A 25,544-nucleotide genomic window follows, 5' to 3' on the forward strand; every position below is an offset into this window, starting at 1 on the left:
GATGTGCACATTGTGCCCATACTCACTACTCCCACTTCCTGATGCTCAGGGAGAGTATGGGGTTCCGTATCTTTCCTTTCCCTTCTAGGCCATCATTTTCAGTGTGAGTGGTTGGCTGGAATGTGGAAGTAACTCGAGTAAGAAAGCATTTAACAGGGTTCCTTGGGTGCCCAGTGTCTCTTAGAGCATCACAGCCTGTTTCTGCCTTGGAAGCAGGTTCTAAGAGTTGTGGCCTCTCAGAGCCCTGCTTCCCCGTGAAAACACCTCCCTTATGTAGCTCAGAGTCATTTTGTATTCACTCATTCCAGGACTTTTGGGAAACGCAGCTGTATCTTGCTGGATTTTTGAGCCCAAATCTCTCTCTCTCTGTTGGGGACAAAATAGTTTTGTGTGTATGTGTTGTTGTTCCAATGAAAGAGGCTATTGTGCCCCCACCCCAAAGAATTGAAGGTCTGACATCGTATATCATAGAACCTTTATTATTTTTCCTCTAAATTCTTAGAAACGTACATAACGCCCGTGCTGTAGTTATGACACCATTTATAGACCTTTAAAATGCATCTTCATTTATAAATATTTTACATTTGGTCCATAGAACAGATAATTTTTCTAAATAATACTGTAATTTTTTTAAAACAGGCTCTGTATATAGTTTGAATATGTATATATTACATATATTTTTTTATATAGAGATAGATTTACTTGGTGTTCTGAGAATAAATCCTTATTGCAAAAAAAGCATATATGATAATACAATATCTTTTCCCCCAGGGCAAATACTAAAAAAGGTACACATATTCACAGTTCTCACTGGAATTGTACGACACGTAATATTGTGCTATATTAAGTAGGTTTGGATGGAAATCGGTTAGGGGATTTCTTGCCAAACATCTCGATTAGATTTGCATACAAACATTAAGTACACTGCATTTGTCTTAGAAAGACGTGGTCTTAGTTTCACATGGAAGAACAAAGAGAAAGTCAGAAGTCTTCCTGCCCTTATTCTAGAAGAGTTCACACATGATGGGGGGGTGGGACCATGAGACACAGTGAAGGGTTCCTTTCATTCTAAACCCTATAATTTAACAATACATATGCATTTTTGATCATGGATTCACCAGTTGGCATTAGGGATGCCTTAGCAATGAGACTATTTTACAGATGACCTCAGGAAAAGGTTTGAGATTTCCTACACGATATCAAATAAGACCCTATATACCACACGTGAGGATGAACGTATATGTGTGTGCCTTTATATGTGTACACGTACTTTATGTTTCTCTACAAGAATGTGCTTAATATTCTGAGGGTAATACCTTATTGCAAGAACGGGTATGCTGGTCACTGTCGGATGAGAATGACAAGAGATTAAAAAACCCACAGTCACAGTTATTTACCATAATTATTAAGCATTAGTTGTAAAACACAGTTTGTGAGCTAACTAGCTAAGGAGCTACGGGGAACAACATACGATTTGCTACATGGGAAACCATCTTCCTGGCAAATGAGAAACTGGAGTCACTGGAGCTTGCAAGAAACTGTCTTTGCCTGATCTGCCACCGCCACCACCACCGCCACCGCCACGGAGCCCAATTCCAGAAAGAAACAAATACTACTTCTTGATGAAGCCGTTTAATCTTGGAAGCACTTTGGGGGAGGGGGTGTGCGGGTGGTCTGGATTAACACTAGCTCCTCAGTTAGTGGGCTGGGGAGATTTTAGTGGCAATGAGGGGGGCGGATTCCCACTGAGGAAAATGAACAAAGAAGGCAGCATTTTTGACTGGGGTGGCAGTGAGGACACAGCTGAAGGGGAAGCCGGAAAAAGAACTGCATCCATTTTGACTCAAGGACAGACAAACCTTCACCTTGATTTCCTCTGCACCTGATTTGTGCTCCATAAAACGGGGCAGCCTAAGAGAAACTGGGGCTTCTGATTAGGGAATTTCCCCAGCGGGATCTTAGGCCCCCAGAATGGTAATAAAAAAAAAAAATCAATTGTGCTTGTGGCAGTATTCCAAGGAGGGAATGAGGGAGCTGGGCTGTCTGGAATGATCGGTATTGGGCCAGGGGCAATCAGCATGGCCTGGCTAGGAGGGGGCAAGGAAGGACGCTCTGCAGATTGATGGAGACGCAGCAGCAGCTTCGGGGAATACTGATGGAGGTCCCTGGGGTTGTTTTGTCAAGCTGCCTCGGGAAAGATAAACAAACAAACAAAAAAAAATGAAAGTCAGAGCTCCGCGGGCTCCCTGCTACTTAAGAGTGAGCTCTCCCTGGAAATCCCCATTATACAAAATGCCCTTTTCATGTGTTCAGAGCAGTGTTCCGACGGAACCGAACTCCGGCAAAGTCTGAGATAAGAGTCATGGGTTTCGGCAGTAAGAGAACAGTCAGCAATATGACTAAAAGCCACGAGTGTGTGGCCTCACCGCATCACACTCGCTGGCAGGATAAAAATGATCTACCGCACAGTCACAGAGGCTGATTGCTTGATGCTTATGGGGCCCGGATTCAAAAGGTCACCAGCGTGCAGGTGCTGGTATCTTTGCCCAGGGCTGAGCCCACCGGGGGTGTGACTGTCCCCCACCTCCCCTCTCTTTGCATGGTGATGGTGTCTGGACTCGCCACTCGAGGTAGGTTGAGATAGACGGTATCTTCAGACATCAAGTGGTGGTCATGTTCAGCCAGGTTGGGGGGTGAGAGTGTCGGGTCGGCAAGCTGCCAGACACCCCTAGATGTAGGCCTCTTTGCTGGCTGAGCCGCTGGCCTGGGGCTGCTCCGGACCGTTCTCTGGGCGAACGATGTCTTCACTGGGCTGGATCATGACCTGGATGCGCTGTTGGGCACCAGGGAGAATTTGGGCTGGGAGGAGGGAGACTGGCCGCTCCATTCCCCCACCTCTTTTCAGGTCTATCCTGCCTGTTTTGCCTTCAAAATGCACCCAGACTCTGGCCTCATCCCCACATCCTCCATACTCTCTGGTCCCCTCAATGCTCCTCACACATGTCAAACATGCACCTTCCTCAGGGCCTTTGCACTTGCTGTGCCCTCTGTCTGAGACATCCTTCTTTTCAGATAATTACACAGCTCGATCTCACTCAAGACCTCCTTAGGTCTTGGCTCAGTGTTACCTTCTCAGCAAGGCCTCACTCAGCACTCCCTAAAACCCCTTTCTACTCTATTTTTCTCCAAGGTACTCATCCCTATGTAATATGTTTTTATTTTGTTGATTGTTGGTCTTCCTCTACTAGAATATAAGCCCCAGAAGGGTGGGATTTTTGCCTATTTTTCTCATGACTGTGTCTCTATTACTGAGAATACTGTCTGGCACATAGTAGGTGTTCAATACTTATTTCCTGAATGGATGAATTTCCCCCTACCTTCTCTACACATATTCCCTGAAATCCTATCCCTTCAGATCACACACTGTCTTCAGATGTGCCCACTCCTGGGTCTTTGCACAGGCTGTGCTCCCCTCCTCAAGTACACGGCCTTTGCCTCTCCTCCACTCCCAGACCTGACTTGACCGCCTTTTGCAGCTCAGCAGAGGATTGTGGAAAATGAAAGCACTGGGCCTGGAGCTGGAAGAAGGGGCTGCAAGCGTCAGCTCTCCTAATAACTTATTGCAAGGGGTGGGGAAGTGGTTTCTTGCTTGACCTCAGTTTCTGCATTGTGAAAGGAGGAGGCTGGTCCAGGGGCTACACGTGAATCCCCACCATGTCTTCCTTAGGCCACAGACCATAGAGCTCTCTCTTCTGGCTCTGATTGGTCTGGAAGGTCCATCTTAGTAGAAATAAGGTTGAGAACCACTGATCCAAGGTCTCCCAGCTGGGGTCCTCCATATTCTGATTGTCCACCTCTCCCCAGTGAAATCTTCTCAGCATACACTTAATCCATCAATGTCACTAGCACCTGGGTACCTCCAGCACTGCCTTGTTTCACTTGAGAATTCGATAATAATTTAACAAAGAGCTGGTGTGGACCTAGAATATGCTAGCTGGCCTCTGCTGAGGGCAGCATGCCTTACATTATACTTCCTTGAGGGCAAGACCACGTTTCATCTTTATCAAGCCCACAAAAGGGGTCTAGAGTAAGCCCATAATACAAGGGACCCCACCCTTCACCTGTTTCAAACCCCTGAGGCTCTACATTACCCTCAAGATAAAGTCAAGAGTTCTTGTCCTAATTTTCAAGGCCCTCCATGATCTGGCCTGACTTTCTTACATCCCCAACCTCATCTCTTATCACCCCTTCTGCAACCTTCTCCACTCTACCCTCCAGCCACAATGATCTCCTTTCAGTTCACCAAATGCTGTTCATACCCCTGGGCCTTTGCACATGCTTCCCATCCCCTTCTAGGAACATTCTTTCTGCTTCTACTTTTAACTCTGGCTCATCTTTAGGCTTCTTCTTAGCTATCCCCTCTTTTAAGAAGCCTTCCTTAACTCTCTTCAAGCCAGGCAGGGCTAACCGATCTCCCTGGTTTACCTGAATCATGGCACTTCCAACATTCTGTTGCCATTGGATATTGAGTTGTCTATTTCCTAACTAGACTGTGAGCTCCACAAGGTAGGGGCCGTGCCCAGCACAATAGAGGAAGGGGACTAGCAATCTGAAGGGTGAAGAAGGGACTTACCTGCTTCAGGGAGCCCTTTAAGGTGAGGAACATGTAGGCCATGTACCCAGGGATGAGGACCATGGAAGACAGAGCCATAAGCCAGCCCACGCCCTGGCCCCACTTGGGGAAGACATAGTTTCCCATGGTGAGAGGAGTCATCTGCACAGCACTGAAAATGAACACACCCTGGGGAGGGGGGAGGGGGATGGGACACAGTCAGTCCCCAGATTGGACAACCAAGGCCCCTTCCTAGACCCTGAAGCTGATAGGTCCACTCACCACCTCCCTTGCCATGAGGCTTACCCTCAAAAGGGCCCTTGTGGGGGCCAACTAGCTGGATGATGCTGGCAGGGTGAGCCCGGGCCCCTCAGCGGTCAAATGGGGGCAAGAATGCCTATTTTGCTGAGGTTTTCGAAGATGATGTAATGTGTCTGGTGTCATGTGGGGCACAGAGTAGATGCTCAGCAAATGGGATGGAGTAGTATTTTTAGGGAACGGGCGCCTTTGCCTCCAGAAGTTTCTCTCTGGACCTGAGTCACCCCAGGAACTGGCCTGGCCTCATCCTAACAGGGCTGGTCAGGACTTGTCCTTACCGCTACAATGATTGGGGTGAAGAAGGACCAGCAGAGTTTCCACCAGATGCAGGGCCTGGAGCCAACCATCTCTTGGATGTTGTCATAGAATCGGTTAACACCTGTGACATTTGGAGTGAGAGCAGGAGGGATGAATGAGCTGTGGGCACTGCAGGCTCCAAATCTCAATCTGCCACTTTCAGGCAGTATGACCACAGGCAAGTTACCTGGCCTCTAGGAGCTTCAGCCTCTTTGTAACATGGGGCTAACGCTCTGGGGGGGGGGGGGTCCTTGTTATCTAAGCGTCAATAACCCCCAGCAAGTGGGTTGTGTGAGAAAGCCAGGCACTTCACATGAAAATATCCACCATCAAAGGATTATGCTTATAAAGGATGTCCTCACCTCTCTCAGTTTCCTCCCACCCAACAGTTAGCCTAGCCATTCCTTCAAAGCTCTACTGGACAGAGCAGGTTTCCCCACTTCTCTAATGCTATAAGCAACCGGTGACAGACTGCAAAGAACACCAAATCTTGCAAAACACCACAGGTATCATGAAGTTCCCAAGACTGACACTGGGCATCACTCGGATTCTGAGCAAAGCCCCTGACCAGTGAGGAAGCCAGTTGTGGGGGAAGGGGGATGACAAGGAGGGGGTGGCAAAGAAAGTACAGTGAATATCAAGGACTAAGAGGGACCCAGGAAAACAGTTTGAACACACTGTCATGCTGGGATAATCAAAGTGCAGGGAAGGACATTCTTTTGACTATCATGCAGCGGGGTCTGGAACCTCAGGCCACAAAATAAACTAACAAAACCATCATTTCCTCCAGTCTTTGTTGTAAGGGAGTGCATACTTTTCATCATAGCCCCATTTTTGTTAAGTATTTCACTTTAGAACTTTGTCTTTTGTAGTTTTGGTGTCACTTTTCTAGATAAAATCTCAAACCCTCTCATCCCAAAATTTATGAAGAAATTTTGGCTCCCGTTTTAAATGGATTTATTTAACCCGTCTTAGGGTGTCCCCTAAATACAAGACCCCCTGTGCTAGCTTTATCAGATTTCTGTGAGGACTGAATACAGTTGACCCTTGAACAACGTGGCAGCTAGGGGCTCTGACTCCCCCACCCCCACGCAGTCAAAAATCCACATATAACTTCTGACTCCCCAAAAACTTAACCACCAATAGCCTACTGTTGACTGGAAGCCTTACCAATACCAAACAATTGATTAATACATATTTCGTATGTTCTATGTATTTATATAGTGTGTCTTGCAATAAAGTCAGCTAGAGAAAAGAAATGTTATTAAGAAAACCTTAAGGAAGAGAAAATACATTTATAGTACTGTACTGTATCAAAATGAGTATGAAAAAATACCGTATTGTATTTATACACAGAACAAGCAGGGTGTGCTGTTCCAACCTGGGTCGTTCAAGGGTCAACCGTCAACTAATGTATAGGAAGGGCTTGGTGTTCAAGCTGTAACTGTTGAATGATGCTTGAAGAGAGGAATGAATGAATGAATGAGGGAGGGAAGGAGGAAGGAGGGTTGACACTCACCGTAAAACCAGGAAATGGAGACACATTCGAAGAACACGAGGAAGAGCAGACTCATGCCACTAGCAGAGTAGTAATCAAAGAGTTTGAAGACGTAGATGCCCCCCTAAAAGAGGAAAAGCTGTGAGAGGGGGTCCACTTCCCACCAGGGCCCAGGGCACTCAGTTCACAGCCAACATGGGCTCTGCAGCCTGGCAAGGTAGGTGTGAGACAACACTGCAGCAAGGAGGCTTGAGGGAAGATTAAAAGAAGCACCGAGGGCCTAGTAACTAGGAGAGGGTGTGATCATTGACTCCCTGGGAATTGGGAAGAGGTCCGGGGAAGAGAAATGCTCCATGTCTGGGAATGTTCGAGGACTGAGAGAGGAGCTGGTCATCAGAGCCCTCTCTCCACAAAGTTAAATCAGTTACGTCTTTCCCCTGCTTAAAACCTTCCATGGCTCTCAACATCAAAAAGTTGAGAGAATAAAATAAAATAAAATAAAATAAATAAAAAACAAAATCCAAATGGCTTTGGCCTATAAGTTCCTGCATGAACTGGTTCTGTCCACCCTACCTGTCTGCTCACTCCCTCTGCCCCTCAAACTTACCAAGCTCATGCATACCTCAGGGCCTTTGCACCTGCTATGCTCATTTTCCCCTGGTTGTCTCTTCCTCATCATTTGAGTCTCAGCTCAACTGCCACTTCCTCACAGGGCCCTGTCCTGACTACTGTGTCTGAGGTAGCATCCCTCCTACCCTCACTGGTCATTCCCTGTCCCACTACTATCTTTTCTTCATGGCACTGAACACTCTCTGAAATGATTTAATTTGTCTGTCAGTCTTGTCCACCAAAGCATAAGCTCTAAGAGAGCAGATATTGTGTCTGTCCTGTTAATTGCTGAATTTCCAGGATCATGACAGGCCCATGGTGAATGTTTTAACAGCCATGGAGGAATAAAAGGACAAATGAACAATATTCTGGGAATGAACTGTATTTGAATCCAGGGGGTAGTTTTGTGGATCATAAAGCAGACCCACAGACCCACTGAGTTCATGGCTTTCAGGTCATTTATATTTATTGTACAATTCATCAGTTTATGTGTATGCCTTCTGACTAGACCAGGAGGGCCTTGAACACAGAGAAGACTGCTCATTACTATCAATAGTAAAAGAAAAATGGGAGTGAGAAGAAGGGGCAGTGTCATTGCCAAAGGCCCAACTCTAGCTCGACTGTCTAATTAATTTGTGTGCGTTTTTAAAAACTCAGTCCCTGTATCCTCTCCTCCTAGAAGCAGTCCCGGGTGCCCCAGGCTGAGTTAGGGGCTGTATTCTCCAGCTATGTCTTATCTTTTCTAGCTCAGTGTCTGTGTCTCCCACCCTCCCACACTGAGGACAGGATCCCCATCTGCCTCACTGCTGTGTGTGCAGGGCTTGGCACAGAGATGGTGCTCAAGGAACAGACGAAGGGTGGGATGGCACGAGGCTGGGGTGGAGAGGTGTGCCTGGGCACCAGAGGTGTGCCCGGTGCCTGGTGAGCTCACCTGGGTGATGTTGGAGAGGCCGATCAGGTAGGAGACGATGCAGACAGCCGCAATGAAGAGCTCCCTGCGGTTGCGGAGGAGCCTGGGGTACTCATCCACCAGGGCTGTGATAAAGCCCTCCACGGTGCAGAACTTCAAGGGGGACGAAGGTCAGCTACATGCAGCAGACCCCAGCCCCAACCCACCTAGGGCCTGACTCTGGGGCAAGACCAAAGGGCTCTGGCATTGTCGGGACAGCAGAGCCAAGGAAGCCCCAGGATCCAGGCCTGATTCTGCTTCTGCCTCTCTTTTTGACCTCAGGAGAGTCCCTTCCCTCTGGACATCAGTTTCCCCATCTGGAAAATGGGGAAGGTGGCTGAGCTGATCCACCCTGAAGTCTCATGTGGTAGAACAGTCTAGGGGTCTGAAACTCTTGGCCATCTTCCTGGGGGCCTAAGAAAATGGCCAATGGCCTTCTCTCCCTGCTTGCTCCCAGACCGACAAGGCTGGGTGGGGGCTCCGCCAGGTGCCAGGAAGGGTGTCCTCACCTGGCTGTCAATGCCCAGCATGAGCAGCATCGAGAAGAAGAGGATGGCCCAGAGGGGAGAGATGGGGAGCTGGGTCACCGCCTCCGGGTATGCCAGGAACGCCAATCCAGGGCCTGTGACGGGAAGGACAAAAAAGGGAAAAAAATGTACTGGGCACCTACTGCATACCAGCACACCACCCACTTTTTAAGCTTTATTGCATTTCATCTTCAGAGTAAACTTTTGGGTGAGTGTTGTCAGCACCCCCTTTCCTAGATGAGGATACAGAGTGTGCGTAGGTGGGGGAGGCAGTAGGGTTGGGTCCAGGGGCCATGGTACCAGTGAGATGAAAGGAAGGACTGTGGTGGTTTGGCCCGTGGTGGGGACAGTGCAGGTGCAGAGAGGTGGCCAGATGGAGAGATACTTAGGAGGTGGAATGGGCAGGTCCTGGTATTGGTCGGTTTATGGAGTGAAGGTGAAGGAAGGGTCCAGAATGATGCTGGGGCTGTCCTGCGTATGGGATGGTGGCACCCTTTCCTGCAGTGGGGAGCCCAGGGAAGGGGAAGGTTTAAAGAAGTCAGTTTGGGACATACTGTGTTTGAGTGTCTGGGTGGGGCTTAGTCAAGAGAGGAAGGGAAACCTTGGAAGGTGAAGGAAAGAAACTGTAACCTCCATGGGTCTGGCTCAGAAAAGGGGGGTGGTGGCTGGGGAATGCCAGAGAAACGAGCTGGCCCTTATAGAGAAGATGAGGACATCAGTGGAGAAAGTTCCTTTCCACATGACCAGCATTGTTCTCCATGATGGGGAAGGGACAAGTCCCATTGCCTCCCCAAGCCCCAGGGCCTCTGCTGTGCACATAGTGGGTCCCTCATGTTCACATAGTGGGTCCCTCATGTTCGCTGCTTTCCCCACTGAGCAGGGAGGCAGGGGTTGCCTGGGGCTCTCCTCAGACCCTGCAGCATTGATGACTGTGTGGTGAGCAGAGTGGGTACAGCCTGCTTGGTGAGAACACGTTTGGGACAAAAGCAAAGATTTAGGCACTTTGTGTCATGGTGGTGAGCATGTCTGAGTTGGAACAAGGTTTATATCCCAGGGGACAAGAGTCGGTCTTCTCCCTGCAAAAGGCAGGATTGTGCTGGAAGTGCCAGTATGGTCAGGTGATTAAGAGCCCAAGCTTTTTATCAGCCAGGTCTGTGCTCAACTCCAGTTCCATCACCTCTCTAGCTTGGTGGACATGGTCCACGAGCCTCAGTTTCCTCACCCAGTAAATGCAATAAGAAAGCATGGACTCCATAGTGTTGGAAAGTTTCACGTAAAATGCTCCCTGCTCTGCCTGGCACCTCGTGATGCTCAGTGCCAGGGAGCCGACACACCGCACTCATCCCTGTCTCAGGGCCTTTCTACCGGCTCTTCCCTCTGCCTGCACGCTAATCCTCTGGCTCCTGCTGGTGATGGCGGTGAGGACCACAGATGCCTGCCTGCCACAGAGGCCCCCTCCCACCCCAGGAGCCCTGGCCCTCCCATGTGTGGCGCTGACCTGAGGCCGCCACATCAGCAATGGACCTCTTGGTGACATGGGCCATGAAGCCCACGATGGAGAAAATGACAAATCCCGCGAACATGCTGGTGCAGGAATTGATACAGCAGACAATGATGGAGTCCCTGCAGAGAAGAAAGGGTGGACTCAGCGAGGATGAGGCTGGCAAGGAGGTGAGCTAGGAGCAGTGGTTAGCGAGGGGCAAGGGGCGGGGCCAGAAGAGGGTACCTGGGAGCAGGGCTGCAGGGCAGGTGGCCCCACCCCAACCCAGGGAGGGGGGAACCGGAAGGAGTGGCCCGGAACTGACTTACTTGGAACGGAGTTGAAAGTGGAGAAAGGCCACGGGGCGTGATCTATAAGGGGAGTGGCCGCATGTGGGCGTGGCGTTAGCGGGGCGTGGCCGGGAAGGAAGGGGCTCCTGGGCTCTCTCACCTGTAGACATTGTTGTGGAAAGAGTTATAGCTCCCAAGAGCGATCAGGGATCCCAGGCCCAGTCCGTAGGAGAAGAAGATCTGGGTTGCCGCATCCAGCCACACCTATAGGTAGAATGAAGAAAAAATAGTCAAAATTACAATCATAGCCACAGTGCCCCATGGCCCTTTACATGTGGTAATCAGCTGTACCTGGCAACCATATCAGTTTACATATGAGGTTAGAGAGGTACAGTGACTTATCCTAAAGCTGGTAAATGGTGGCTCAGGTCTCAAGTGTGCTCTTAACTCAGCCGGTGGAGGCGGGGAACCCGGGAAGGCCACTCACCTCAGAGTCAGACAGCTTGCGGAAGTTGGGTGTGATGTAGAAGAGGATGCCCTCCTTGGCCCCAGGCAGCGTAACTCCACGGAAGAACAGGATGATCAGCATGATGTACGGATAAGTGGCGGAGAAATAAACCACCTGGGAGGAAAGTTGGCACTGATGGCCCCTCCAGCGTGCCCATTCTTTCCCTCCCCCCACTTCACTTACATCAGTGTCTGTTGTGGCCCTGGGCTTACTTCCAGTTCATCTTCCTCCAGGAAGCTTTCCCTGGATTCCTAACCAGCTGTATTTGTCCACTTTTCTGAAGCCTCTCCTTGGAGTCTCAACCAACCAGGCCAGCACCTGGTTTTCCCTTTCCCCTACCCCTCCTTTATTTTTTGACTTTTGTCTAAATTATTCAAGTAAAACAAAGTGTCAGGAAAATTTTAAAGTTACACACACACACACACACACACACTTAAAGTTCCCTTCAACCGCCCCTAGAATTTAATTTAGGTGAAAGGGAGGGCTTGTCTTGTTCACTTCTGTTTTCCCAGCACCTAGAACAATCCACGATTTATAGGAGACCCTGGATAAATGCCTAATACATAAATGCATGGATGTTAACACATTAATGTTCTTCTTTGGAGACTGTGCAATGCATGTATGATCACATTTTCTTACAAAATGATGCTCCAATTATGTGCTTGCTTTTTCGTTTAACATGTCTAAAATTAAAAAAAGCAGTGCATACGTTGTTTACTAACCATTGTTTTATTGCCTCATAACAATGTGATTTTTAATTATGCAAAATAGTCCCTCAGGAGGTTCTACCATCCTCTTTAAAGTCTCGCCTACTGTTATCCATTCATGTGAATCTCACTAATAATACATTGGAAACCCTTGTGTATAAAACTTTGTCTACAAAATTATTATACCATTCTTGGGAAAATTTTCTAGAAGTAGAATTACTGACTAAAAAGGGATAAACTTCTTAATGGCTTGTGATCCATATTGCCCAATTACCTTCCAGAAACGGGACTTTGTCCAGCATTTCAGAGCACACCTTCCCCACAAATGTGCCAGTACTGAGTATAATCATTAAAAATATTTTTCTTGGGGCGCCTGGGTGGCTCAGTCGTTAAGCGTCTGCCTTCGGCTCAGGTCATGATCCCAGGGTCCTGGGATCGAGTCCCACATCGGGCTCCCTGCGCTGCGGGAAGCCTGCTTCTCCCTCTCCCACTCCCCCTGCTTGTGTTCCTGCTGTGGCTATGTCTCTCTCAAATAAATAAATAAAATCTTAAAATATATATATATTATTTTTTCTTTTTGCCAAATTGATAATCAAAAGACTGATTTCATTGTCTCAAATGACATTTGTCCGCTATTGTGAAAGAGCAGTTTTCAAGCTCAATAATCCTTGTTATCTCACAGTCTGATGTGACCCTATTTTCTGGACTGCATGAACTGTTCTCTGGGTTAGTTTCATTTCCCTGGATGGATCTTAGATTCTTCAGGGTTAGGAAAGGTAGCCATGATCCATCAGAAAACCCACTGTACTTGGAAATAGGAAAAGGGAATTTGAAGTCATCTGTGGCATCTATAAGCTGTGCGATGTTGGGTCAATTTCTTATCCTCCCTGAGCCTTGATTTTTCTGGTCTGGAAAATAGGTACAATCAACCTGCCGACTCAGAAAGGTCAGTTGTATGTATGTATACAACATGCTTAATATATATCGCCTAGGTCTTGTACTTGAATCTGTCTTCCACATTTAGCATGGAGTCAGGTACACAGTAGGTGCTCAGTAAATGTTTACTGATAGCTTGGTTGACTCACTCAAAAGACAATTGATACCATGCACTGTCTACCCAGTAGATGCTAGGCATATGCTACATACTCTGCATAGTTCATTCTCCTTAGTCTTTATGACAACCCCGTAAGGTACTATTATTGTACCCATTTAACAGATGAGGAGATAGAGACACAGAGAGGTGAAATGACTTGCCCAAGCACACATAGCTAGGTATCGGGAGATTGAGATTCAAGCTCAGCTCTATCTCTTCCAGAGCCCCTGGGCCCTACATTCTTCTGCTTCTTAAAGTTGGGCTGGGAGACACCTGTGCCCTCCTCCTGTCTGCTTAACCTAGGGATGCATCAGAGAGGTTTTGACATTGGCTTTGGATCTGAGAACTGGTAGGTCCAAAGGTCCCACCAGACTGGTATTGGGCAGTTTTTCATCAGCCATACTCATGCCCAAGTATGGAATTTGTGAAGGTTCTATTTTGCTCATGTCAGCTTGGGTAGTCCTGACCTCCTTGCTCCAGCATGATTCAGTTCAAATCCCTTTTCTCCCTTACTTGCTGTCAGAACTCAGACAGCTTTCCTCTAAGTTACCTTCAGGCCAGGGTCCAGTGAGAGCCTGGGCTATCTTCTGTCCCTGGACCCCTGGGGCGGGGCTTTAAGGGGAAAAGGGTGGGAGTAAGGCCAAATCCCCTTCCCCCTAACTTGATTGGCAAGCTCCCCAGATGTCCTCAGGCTGGGCCCCCCCAGCTTGACCTGGCTCTGCCCTTGCTGATAATAAAAACAAAAACAAGTACAATTCCTCTTGGTACCTGCCGAGGGCTTTACAAAATCACCATCCCATTTGATTCTCCTGACAAACCAACAGATAAGCCCCATTTTTCAGAGGAGGAAACTGAGTTTCAGAGAGGTGAAGTGATCTGCCTGATGTCACCTAGCCAAGTCAACAGCCGAGCTGGGATCCGAACTCAGGACTATTTCAGTACAAAGGCTGAATATTTAACCATTCATCGATCCATCTCTGTTTCTCCTCCAAGGCTGGGATGTGGAATATTCATCTCTGGATCACCCTAGAACAAGGCTTGGTACGGTGGAAATGCTCAGGGACAGTTTGCTCAATGGTCCTTGAACAAAGTTTACCATCTGTTTTGTGATAGCTCTGTGTAACTGACTTACATTATCATATTCCATCCTCACACTGCCCAGAAGGTAGGTAGCGTTATTATTCCCATTTTATAGGAAAGAAAACCAAGGCAGGGAGAGATGCAGGGACCTGCTGTTCTCCAGGTTCGGTGGGGTTCCTGGAAGTGCAGACTCCTTGTGCAGGGCAGAAATGCCCTTGTAGACCCATCCCCTTCTGGTCCTCACTGTGCACATGCCTTACCTTTCCAGTCCAGCCAACACCCTTCCAGATACAGAAATACACAAGGATCCAGGCGATGGCCAGGGTGATGGCCAGAGGCCAGCGGATCTGTCCTGGCTTATCCAGCCCATCTGTCATCTGATGCATGTTCCGCCTGGTGGAACAGTGGAGGGAGCAGAAAGTCACATGGGGCTGGTGGGAGCTGGAGTGGCCTGGGGGTGCCCAGGGAATGATACCCCTGCCATGACTGTGCTGACGTCTGTGATCACTGAGACACAGGACCTGGCAGGAGACTGTGGGGTCCATTATACTAACCGGTAGAAAGTGCTGTTTGCTCAAGGGACCTGCCGGTGCCTTATTTTGGCCATGATTATTGCTCACCTGTTTGGCTGTAGTACCTCCTAGCAGGACCCTCACCTTCATTTTTGCTCTATCCCAACTCCAGCCCCAGGGACCCTTCTAAATTATATGTCTGATCGGGTCACCCTCCTGCTTAAAACCCTGTAGTGAATAGCTCCCTACTGTCCTTGGAATGAAGCCCAACCACCCAGGCCCACCTTGCAAGGCCCTCTGAGCTGGCCCTGCTTCTCTCTCCAGTCTCAGCTCATCCCCTCACCTGCACCTGGCTTGCTCTCACCTGCCTCCAAGCCTTCATGCATTCTCTTCCTCCTGCTGACACCTGTCTCTCCCACGTGGTTTTCACCTTAGATGTCACTCCTCCCCTGGGCTCGTCCAGGTATCAACTTGGGGCCCCTAGAGCACCCCGTGCATCCCCTCCTCTTAGCACTGGTCATCTGGCATTGCCACTCTGCCTGTTTGCTTATGTTTGCCATGTCTCTAACCAGACTGCACATAGTAGGTGCTCAAGAAACGTTTATTGACTAAATGGTTCAAGGCAATCCTAAAGGTGTGTGAGAGAATTCTATGTGGCAGATGCTGGAAAGTAGCAGCAGCCGGAGAAGAATCTGATTTTTATTTGTAAGGAGACTGCCTAGCCAAGGACATTTCTGCACAAAGAGACTCGCATCACGTGTTCTGACGCCTTCTGAGCACAGTTCCTCCTGGCAGCTTATGCAAGGTGCAGTGGAACCTTCCAGGGTGCTCCCAGACCCTTTTAAGCTGCCCAGCACAGATGCCTCCTTCATGCCAGGGAGACTTAGATCCTAAGACCTCTTTTTGTAAAATCAATACCCCAACACACATCTATGATGTGCTCTTCTGAAGATACAATCAGCACAGCCTTCGCTATGAACCGTGTGTATGTGTGTGTATGTGTGGACGTGTGTGCGCACCTTTATTCCAAACAACTCTGGGTTTCTAAGTAGACTGGACTGGTTTTCCAGATGAACTGGGATTTTGTTGGCCTGTCCTGCGATCCTTCTTGGCCTGTGCCGGTTACCCCCCTCCAGAGGCGCACCGTCTGCCCCTGTCCACCCTGCTCCATGCCCCAGGAGGCTGGCGGCTGGCGCTACCTCCCTGGCTCCCTGGCCCTCTGGCTTCTAACTAGGTTTGACCAATGGCAGGAGCCACTGGGCAGGAGGAGTGAGAAGGCAGGAATTCATTCTCTCCAGCTTGTGCCTAGTGGCCCTTTCCACGGCCCAGCTCTCTACGGGGGAGGAGAGGGCTTCACTCTCTCTTGTTTCTTCCTTAGCCCTGCGCACCTCCCCAGCTCCCATCATCCTTTTGAGGGTGCCTCTGTCTCCTGCTGGCCCTGGCTGATAGGCACCCCCCACCACTGACAGCCCCACACTTACTCCCAGAACTCGACCACGGCGCTGGTCATGTTGGTGGTGTTGACGATGCTGTAGTTGGAGAAGCAGCGGTCTGTGTTCCATGGGTTGTCACACTGTTTCCACGGCAGCGTCTGCAAAGGCACAGACAAACCCTGTTGAGCCCCCAGGGGATGGCAACAGTGGTCCCAGTGCACTTTGTCCATCCTCACGGTCCCCTGCGCCTCTTCCAAGCCATCCATGATCTCACCGCCCCTTCCCAACAGCTCCCAGATGCAGGTCATGTTGAGATGCCCGTTGTGGAGATCAGAGAGGGGCAGCCACTTGCTTGAGATCACACAGCTCCTAAGTGTCAGAACTGAAATGTGAACCTTGATCATTTCACTCTGAAAACCAGCTTCCCAAGCTGTGCCATAAGGTCCCATGTGTTCGTCCCGGGGCCACTTCCCAGCTCTGTGACCTCGGGTAAGAGATCTCGCCTGTTTGACCCTCTGCACACTGATGTTAACAGTGACCACTGAACAGTACCTGTTCTTTGCGAGGTACAGTGCTAAGTAAGCCCTTTACACATATTTACTCCTTAATCCTCACAACAACTCTATGAGGCATGTTTCATTTTTACTTTCATTTTATTAATAAGGGCACAGTGGCTCGGAGAGGTTAAGCCTCTTTCCCAAAGTTGCACAGCTGGTACATACTGGGGTCAAGATTTGAACCCAGGCAGTCCGAGTCCATATGAAATGAGCTAACAATAGTCCCCTTAAGAGGGCATGTCAGGAGGATTAGATATCAGCCTACATGAAGCACCTGGCTCAGTGGCAGGCCCGGAGCAGGTGCTTGGTTCACGGTGCTATGACTTGTGGGGAGACAGGGGCTGCCGAAGACACACCATGTCCCTGATCCCCCCCCAACCCCCGCCAACCCAAGGAACAGCCCTATTAGCAGAATGGTAGTCCAGCAGAAGGACGGTGGGCTCTGGATTTGGCTCCTTCTGGAGGGGGTCAAAGGGGCCACTCACTGTGGTGAAGGAATTGTACAGGTAGTAGATGGCCCAGGAGATGATAACGATGTAGTAGATGTTCAGCCAGAATGACAGCACAGCAGCGGCAAGGCCCACACCTGGGAGCGGACACGGCATCATGATATTGGTCTAAGAGAGCAGTAATGATAACGATCCCAGGGAGCCTTATTCTTATCATTTTCCATGATGTCCACCAGCTCACTGGACCTTGGAGACAGGTGTTATTGAGGCACTGAGGCTAAGAGAGAGGGAGGAACTTATCTAAGGTCACACATATCTGGCAAGGGAGGACTTGGGTCTGGGGCCCAGCACTGGCTGGTTGCAGGTGGGGCGGGGGTCTTGGCTTGCCAGGCAAGACTAATTCTCCATGTATCCATCTGAGGGTCTGTCAGGCACTGAGCAAGGAAGCAAAGGAAGTCGTACCCAGCCCTGGCTGGGGAAATGAACTCACAGCACAGGGCAGGCTGATGTGTGTACGGGGTCTCTGGATTGAGGCCTCCTGCCCACCTCTGCTGCCCTAGATCCTAGCCAGGGCTGCCATCTGCCACCTGGCCCCTCCAAGGGCTCCACTCTGCTCAGAAGTGAACCAAGCACGTCCCTCTCTCCAGTGGGGCTGAGAGTGTCAGGAAGGCCCTGGTTTCACCATAGTTCTGTGGGCAGGAGCACTGCCACTCTGCAGACTTACCCTTGAACATGGGGGCCAGCTTCCACACCCCCAGGCCCCCGATGGACGTGTACTGGCCCAGGGAGCACTCCAGCAGGAAGAGTGGGACCCCCGCAAAGATGAGTGTCAGGAAGTAGGGGATCAGGAAGGCCCCTGTGGGGTTGAGAAGAGAGATGCTCATGGTCCCAAAGCTTTGGAGAAGCCCCATTCAGACGGAGCATCATGGCAGGGCATTCTGGGGGTCCCAGCCATAATTTCCCTACACTCTGCCTTCAAAGTAGCACCCACAGCCAAAATGAGGTCCAAGGATGTCCTTTGCTCAAACTACATCCCTTGTTCTTTGCAAAATGATGAGGTGAAATTTTGGTATCGTTAACAAAGGACAACTGTCCTTTGGGAATCTTTTGGTAAAGGGACAAAAACAGGAAACGGGGCCGAGTCTTTAGGGGGCCCCTTCCCCTAAGGTAGCCCCAGAAAATGCCCAAGTGTGACATACTTCAAGGGGTCCAGACTCAGCTGGGAGGTTGCCTGGCCAGCACTTACCACCACCATTTTTGCCGCAGAGATAGGGGAATCTCCAGACGTTGCCCAGGCCAATGGCGTAGCCCACACAGGACATGAGGAAGTCAAAGCGGCCCTTCCATGTGTCCCGGTCCGGAAGGTCCGCCGCCTTCTTCTGCACCTTAACCACCAGGGTTTTGGGCTTGTCATTGGCCACAGGGGCCTCGCTGACCTCCGTGGAGATCTGCCCATCAGCCACCTTGCTGCCATTGGTCGCCATGTCTCGGAGTTTGGACACAGAGGTCCTGGCAGATGGACGTGTGATGTCGGCCCCGGTCCACGCAGACAGCAGGTTTGCGGCTCAAGGTCACCCTAGGAGAACAGAGGGGTGGGGTGACAGGCACAGAAGGGTGGCCAAATCCTGGAGTTGCCCCAAAATAACAAAAATAAAAGGACCCACAAACAAACTAGGGGCCAGAGAAGGCTCTCTCATCAGCTGTCTTTCTCCTGGAGGAAGGACGGTGCCTTCTGTTTCCAGACTTGTGTGTGGCGGATGTGGTGGGTTGACAGCTCCTGAACTAGCTTCAAACCTGCAAATCTGTGTCATGTGCCCTCTCTTAAGTGTCTTGCTCAGAGAAGAAAACTGAGGACACCAAATTTCCTGACAGACATATTAAGTGTTCCTCATCTTTGCCTCTTGGAGTGCAATTAGATTTTTCATACCCTGAGGCCAGAGTAACCATGGCCACTGTAAGCCATGGAGGGGCTTATCATGGGGCCAACAGGGCGGTGACCCAGCTACAGGTGGTGGGTGAAAGTGGTAGATGAGCACAGACTCTAATTAATGATCGAAGTCCTCTTTCACATTTGAGGTGTGACTTTGAGAAAACTTCCTAACCTCTCTGGGCCCTGCTCTCCCTATCTTTTTTTTTTTTTAAGATTTTATTTATTTATTTGAGAGAGAGAGAGCACGAGAGGAGGGAGGGTCAGAGGGAGAAGCAGACTCCCTGCTGAGCAGGGAGCCGCATGCAGGGCTTGATCCCGGGACTCCAGGATCATGACCTGAGCAGAAGCAGATGCTTAACTCTCCCTATCTTTTTTTTTTTTTTTTTAAGATTTTCTTTATTTATTTGACAGAGACACAGCAAGAAAGGGAACACAAGCAGGGGGACTGGGGGAGGGAGAAGCAGGCTTCCTGCTGAGCAGGGAGCCCGATGTGGGGCTCGATCCCAGGACCCTGGGATCATGACCTGAGCTGAAGGCAGACGCTTAACAACTGAGCCACCCAGACGCCTCTAACTCTCCCTATCTTTTAAATTGAGTATGATAATAGTACATCAGGTTGTTGTTCTTCACTTATTCAGCAAGGATTCTGTGCCTGGCAAATGGTGGGGACTTGTTACTATTTTGTCAGCAGTCCCCAAGCTTGGCGTGCTTCCAAGTTGTTTGCAAAGCTCTATAATGATAGAGTCCCAGGTCCCACCCAGGTGTCCCATATCAGAATCTCAAGGAGATGAGTCCTGAATCTATGCATTTAACAAATTCTGCAAAAGGAGACCCTTATGCTGGGAGCCAGTCCCAGCCCTCAGCTGAAGAAGGACCACTGGTTTACATGACCTCTCTGACCCAAGATATTTCACCTACACTTTGTACTCTGCTTGCCTCTTTAGTTCCAGAGGCAGCATGGAGTAGAGAATGGTGTATGACATCAGACTCAGCCCAGCCCTGGGTTCAAATCTCCAGTCTGCCTTTTACAAGCTGAGTGACCCTAAGTCCTACTCTTGATTGTTCTCGCCTCAGTTTCTCCATCTATAAAATGGCAGTAATCTTATCTGGCTTGTAGAACTGTGGCAAAAATAAGCTTTCATGGCTGTATGGGTATTTTTCACCTGACTGGTTTAGAAAGAGAATTCCACACATGGTTGTGATCATTTTGGTTGTGGATGTTACCTGATGATTTTCAGCTCCAGAGCAGCTCCCTCTGCCACCCCTGGGTGCAAGCCTGCAAAGCAGAGATGAGGAGGGACCTCAGTGAGCTGGCAGGTGGTGGCTAACGGGCAGCCCTGGGCAGAGAGCAGCAGGGGAGCAGGAAGCCCGTGGGAGCCCCCAAGCTGGGTGACCACATGAGTCCATGCCATGTGGTTCTAGGAACATGCTGGAAGGGGCCTGCTGCCCTCTCGGTTCAGTTGTATGGGCGGGCATGAGGGCAATGCAAGGACAGCATTCCATCATTTTATCAGAAGGAAAAAAGAAATCAATAGAGGGGCAAAAGCCCCTCAGGGCCCAACTGGAAGCCAACAAAGGCAGCTGAGATTTTTCTCCATCCCCTAACCAAACATGCAGAAATGTTGTAAAAGGCCATGTAAGCAGACCTCAAAATAATTTATTTAGTATGATCCTATTTTTGCCCACCCCCCCCCAATCTATTCATTAAAAAAAAAAAAAACCTCCAAAACCCTAAGGATATATCTTAAGGCATTCACACTGATTAGTTTATATGTGACTTTTGTTTCCTTTTTTGCACTTTTCTGGATTTTTATAATTTCTAAATTTCTACAAAAAATTTAAATTAATCCAATAACACAGAATAAACTTATGGAACCCTCAGAGCAAACAGGACTGCATGAAACAACGGTCTGGGGACTCTGAGATGTAGGAGCAGAGCCAAAGTAGTGTGTGGCCCCAAATGGCCTCCTCCTTCAGCTCGGCCCCACTGGGGGAACTCTGATTGCTGTGCACTCGCCTTCCAGCCCCTCACATGTAGTCCTCATCACCAAACACCACTGTCTCTGCCTAGAGTTCACAGAAAACCAGACTACCTTCGGACAATCCAAACCTTACTGCCAACCCTGTTTCTTATTCTTCAGGATGACCCATCTGGTTCCTGACTTGGGTCTGGCACCATCAGAAGGAACTCCAGATAGGGTAGGAATGTAGGGTGACCTCCCATCATCAGGGATGATAGCCCATCTTGTGGTCTACCAGGAAGTCTTGGGATATGCAGGGGAGAGAGCTGCCTTAGGAAAGGGTGTGTGGGGGTGGGGGTGGTTAGCCATTAACTGTCACATCAATGATGACCTTAACTGTCCCCATGATCTACCCTTGTGGGCTCCAGCCACCATGTTTGTTCAAAAGGATCCAATCACCTTGGACCAGGGCTGATCACCTGACTCTGGCTAGTCAATCAAAGCTCCTTTCCTGGGAATTTGGCATGAGGCTGAAAGAAGGCCAGCCTGTCCGGGGAATTGGGAACTCTTAGGCAGCTCTCTTCTGCCCACCTGTACTCAGAGGAGCAGGGAGAGTCAGTCTGCTGAGGAGGAAAGAAATTAGAGGTCAAAAGATGGACAGTCTTGAAAGCATTTGTCTTTGCCATTCCAGGCTTTCTTAAGACTGGCTACATTCCAATGCTCAGAATTTACAAAGATAGCATCCCCACCGTGGTAAAATAAAATTCCCTGTTTTTGCTCACGTTGGCCTGCTAAAGTCTTGAATCTCTGTTCTCTTACCACTTGACTAAGTTCTCAGGAAGGCTTGTAGCCCTATGGGAACAACTTCTGGCCTCTGCTCTGGATATACTTGTTGCTTATCCATGGAGACACAAACCAAACTCCAAAATCTACTATGCACTGGACCTCAGATTGCCCCACACCACGCAGGGAGAGACAGACGGACAGACAGACAGGTGCAGCTCTGGCTCACTCCCAGCAAGCAGGCGAGATGATAGGGCATGTTTAAGGGGATGAAACGTGGTGTGTGTGTCCTTTGAAGAAACCATTCAACATCAACACAGAAGAGAGGTGGAAGGTCGGGAAGAAGGAGAGTTCCGTCCCCTCCCTGAGCACATTTAGCATCCCCCTCGTGCAGAGGCCGGAGAGATCAGAGACCACGGCTGCTTGAAGAGCTCAGCATGAGGAAGGCACACGCGCTATCTTCGGAATATGGGAAAGATCCGGGCAGGTGCCTGTAACCGCCCTCTGAAGAGCCACATAAGCAGATGGAGCTTTCCTTTCAGAAGACGAAAATGTGAAGATCACAGTGTAAGGCCGCCAGCTCATACAACTGGTGCTTCTTTGGGGATTCCTATGGAGAAGCCCCCTGGGTTGCAAGGCAGTGAGAAGGTGCTACATCAGAGACCTTGGCTCCCCTTGAGATTTACTAGCGCTGGGCTCATTCCTCCCCCTTTTGATCCTCATCTGTAAAATGGGGACATAATAATAATCTTTCATTCACACGGTTGCGGTGAAGGATAAATGAGATCACGCATGTAAAGCATTGTGCAAGAACACCTGGCTCAGAGCGAGGGCTCAGGTCATCTCGGCCGTTCTCCTCATCCTGATGTTGCCAGCTGTGTACAGATCGTGGTTCCTAACCTGCGAGGCACAGCGGTGTTGACACCATTACGACTAACAGCAGCTAACGTTTATCGCGGGCTTATTAGCCAGGCCCTCCAGAGACTTGCAGCATTTTCAGAAGACGGATGGAAATTGTCCTTTTAGCCTCCATGGGGGAAAATTAGCTAATAAAAATTTCAAATCTCCCCACTTTGGGCTCTCTGTATACCAACTGAAGAGTGGTCTAGCCCATCCCCTTGGGCCAGGCAGAAGCTGGGAGCGGTACATTTGTGTGTTTGTCAATAAAATAAAGGATTATTCCATAATAAGTCAAGTCTGGCAGGAACAAAAGTCAAAGCCTCTAGTAGATGGGACAAAAATGATCAAGGGATCCCCGTTAGTTAAAAGGCCTGAGACCCGGAGCTTACAGACAACACTTCCAGAAGCGGCCTCGCTCAAACACCCGAGGAGTAGCTGCTGACAAATTTTCATTCCCGACACCAGCTGGTTAACCTGTTGCTTCCCTCTCTCACGAAAAACAGCACATGGAAAGCATAGGCACGTGCAAGTGCCCAGCAAAGGAATCTGGCTATCTTTCTAGAAAATGAATGATTTTGGAAGCAGGAGCCCCTGCTAGCCTTTCCTGGAGGCAGGATGCGCTCTGCCGGGCAGGGGCTGCCCCAGGTTGGAGGATGGCTCTGCGGACCCACAGCAGAAGGACCTTCCATCTCTCCGCCCCCTCGACAGTGCGGCCCTCCTCTACCTGCTGGCCGCGTGGGTCAAAGGAATGCCTCTCACCGCTTCATGATTTGGGGCATTTTTCCAAGGCCTTCTTCCAGAATCTTCTGGTTCTTCCTTGTCAGGTGACAATATTCGGCAGACCAAGGATCTGGCTACATGTTCCTCTGAGTCCTTAATGTTTCCCCATATTAACTGAATTCCACCGAAGCAACATTCAAAAGGGCACAATTCATGTGAGACCACAGTGACACATCCTCTGTATTCACTCACCTACTCATTCACTCCTTCCTTCATTCATCAAGTGTCTGCTCGTTGTGTGCTGAAATGCAGATGGAACAATCATTTCAAGCCCTTTGTATTCTGAACCAGAGTCTGAATCAGGGAAACTAACAGGAGCCAGCAGAAAGATTACATTTTGTAAATATTTACCGAGGGCCTAATGTGTTCATGGAGCTGGGCTGGACATGTGGGTTGCAAGGATTAATAAGACAAGGTCCATGACCTTGACAAGGTCACAACCTAGAAGGAGAAATATCTCGGCCTGTAGCCAATCATAGTACCCTGTGATATGTGCAACAAGAGTGTATGAACAAGACACTGCAGGGCTTAAAGGAATGATTGAATTCAACCAGAGAAGGCATCCCAAGGGTGCCTGGATGGCTCAGTTGGCTAAGCCTCCAACTCTTGGTTTTGGCTCAGGTCATGATCTCAGGGTCATTGAATCGAGCCCTGCATCAGGCTCCATGCTGAGTGTGGAGACTGCTTGAGATTCTCTCTCTCCCTCTGCCCCTCCCCTGCTCTCTTTCTCTCTCTCTAAATTAAATTAATTAATTAATTAAAAAAAAAGAAGGCATCCCAGATGAGGGGACATTTGAACTGGGTTTTGAAGGTTGAATAGGTGTTCATCAGCCTCAAAAAGAGGGAAGGGCATCCCAAGTGGAGGGAAATGCAGGAACAGAAGTAGAAAGGTTTGAAGATAGGAAGGTCAGTTTGTGACGGACCTTGAAAGCCAGGCTAAGGAACTTAGAGACCAGTTGCAGGGATGCAACAGAGGTGATGATGTGATCAGATTAGTATTATAGAAGAAGACTCACTCAGGGAGGCTCTGGGAAGGAGTTAAAGAAAGAGACTCGAGGCAGGAAAGTGGTGAAAATGTTCCCATGAATCTGTTCCTTCCTCGATTTGCCATTTGAGACCAAGTCCTAAAACCATCAATAAAAATGGGGCCAGACCAAGCAGAAAGAATACCTCTGCCAATCCCTGTGTGAGGAAATGCTTTATAAGAAAAAAAAATGAAGTTGGAAGCTCTAGATCAGAAGTGGCAAAATGGGTCAGAATTGGCCCTTGGGCTTGTTTAATTTGGCCTGAACAAAAATTTTTTTCAGTTTGAAGTAGGAGCCAGAAATACGGCTCTCTAGGATACATTATTTCAAACAGAGGGAACAGCAAGTGCAAAGGCCCTGAGGCAGGAATAAGCTTGGCATGTTTGAGAGTCAGCATGGAGGCTGTGCTGGCTGGAGTCCAGTAAAGGAGGGAACAGAACTAGTCAGAGGCGGGCAAGGGCCGGATCACACAAGGTCTCAGAGACCACAGCAAGGAGTTCAGACTTTCTTCTAAACGGGATGAGAGAGAGTAGAGGGTGTAAGTGGTGGGGAAATCTGACTTACATTTAAGAGTCTCACTGTGGTTGCCCAGAAGAGGCTGCAGAGGGGCAGGGGTGGAAGCAGGGAGGCTCATTAAGAGGCTGAGAGTCCAGGTGAGAGAGGACAGTGACTTGAATGGTGGCAGCTAGGGCAGAGGCGGTGAGGAGTGGGACCAGGGATCTCTTCTGGAGGTGGGGCCTGCAGGCCTTACTAGCAGATTGGCTCTCAGCAGCCTAGGCCCGCACAGATGGCAGGCTGGGGGGAGGGGAGTGTGTGGCAGCCGCCTTGGACAATCCCCCCTCTGTCCCACTGCATCAGAGGGACCGGTGGCTGTGTGGGGTGGGGACTTGGGCAGAGGCCAAAAGGCCAAGGCCAGTGTCTCAGGGCTGCCACTGTCCAAGGCTAGGGCTGGGCCCAGAAGGAGGCTCAGAGGGAGGGGGGGCACCAGGAAGAGCCAGGAAGGCAAGAAGGGGAGCAGCAGGTTTGGGAGTGGGGGCCCCCACTCCCTCCCATGGCGCTGTGCATACTCCTGCTTTGTCTTGCTCCCATTCTGTAATTACAGAAATTACAGAGTCTTGCTTCATACTGCAATCACTCTACTCGCTTTTATTTCTTTTTGGAACTCTGCAGTTCAAGAAAAAAATTAATATTGGGTTTGGCTTCATTCCAAAGGGAAACATAATGCAGTTTATTTTCTGCTTTAGGG

The 25,544-nt window shown here is 49.4% G+C and overlaps 1 protein-coding gene across 1 annotated transcript in view; it reads right to left on the reverse strand.

The window, feature by feature from the left end:
- Nucleotides 1–402: 402 nt before the first annotated feature.
- The window catches only part of SLC6A1 (solute carrier family 6 member 1), a 41,813-nt gene continuing 16,671 nt past the window's right edge, over nt 403–25,544 (reverse strand). Inside the window, exons 2-16 of the mRNA XM_045863775.3 lie at nt 20,074–20,125; nt 18,166–18,495; nt 17,644–17,775; nt 16,956–17,056; nt 15,962–16,071; nt 14,229–14,361; nt 11,068–11,202; nt 10,741–10,844; nt 10,309–10,433; nt 8,793–8,905; nt 8,266–8,397; nt 6,747–6,849; nt 5,209–5,309; nt 4,634–4,801; nt 403–2,833 (exon numbers count right to left, since the gene is read on the reverse strand). Of these exons, the coding sequence (XP_045719731.1) occupies nt 2,729–2,833; nt 4,634–4,801; nt 5,209–5,309; nt 6,747–6,849; nt 8,266–8,397; nt 8,793–8,905; nt 10,309–10,433; nt 10,741–10,844; nt 11,068–11,202; nt 14,229–14,361; nt 15,962–16,071; nt 16,956–17,056; nt 17,644–17,775; nt 18,166–18,403 (1,800 nt within the window). The 5' untranslated portion in view covers nt 18,404–18,495; nt 20,074–20,125 and the 3' untranslated portion in view covers nt 403–2,728. The remainder of the gene's footprint in view (nt 2,834–4,633; nt 4,802–5,208; nt 5,310–6,746; nt 6,850–8,265; nt 8,398–8,792; nt 8,906–10,308; nt 10,434–10,740; nt 10,845–11,067; nt 11,203–14,228; nt 14,362–15,961; nt 16,072–16,955; nt 17,057–17,643; nt 17,776–18,165; nt 18,496–20,073; nt 20,126–25,544) is intronic.

The sequence above is a fragment of the Mirounga angustirostris genome, unplaced genomic scaffold (genome assembly GCF_029215605.1).
Source record: "Mirounga angustirostris isolate CCGP_5_RB_7025 unplaced genomic scaffold, mMirAng1.0.hap1 SCAF_1, whole genome shotgun sequence".
Lineage (NCBI taxonomy): Eukaryota > Metazoa > Chordata > Mammalia > Carnivora > Phocidae > Mirounga > Mirounga angustirostris.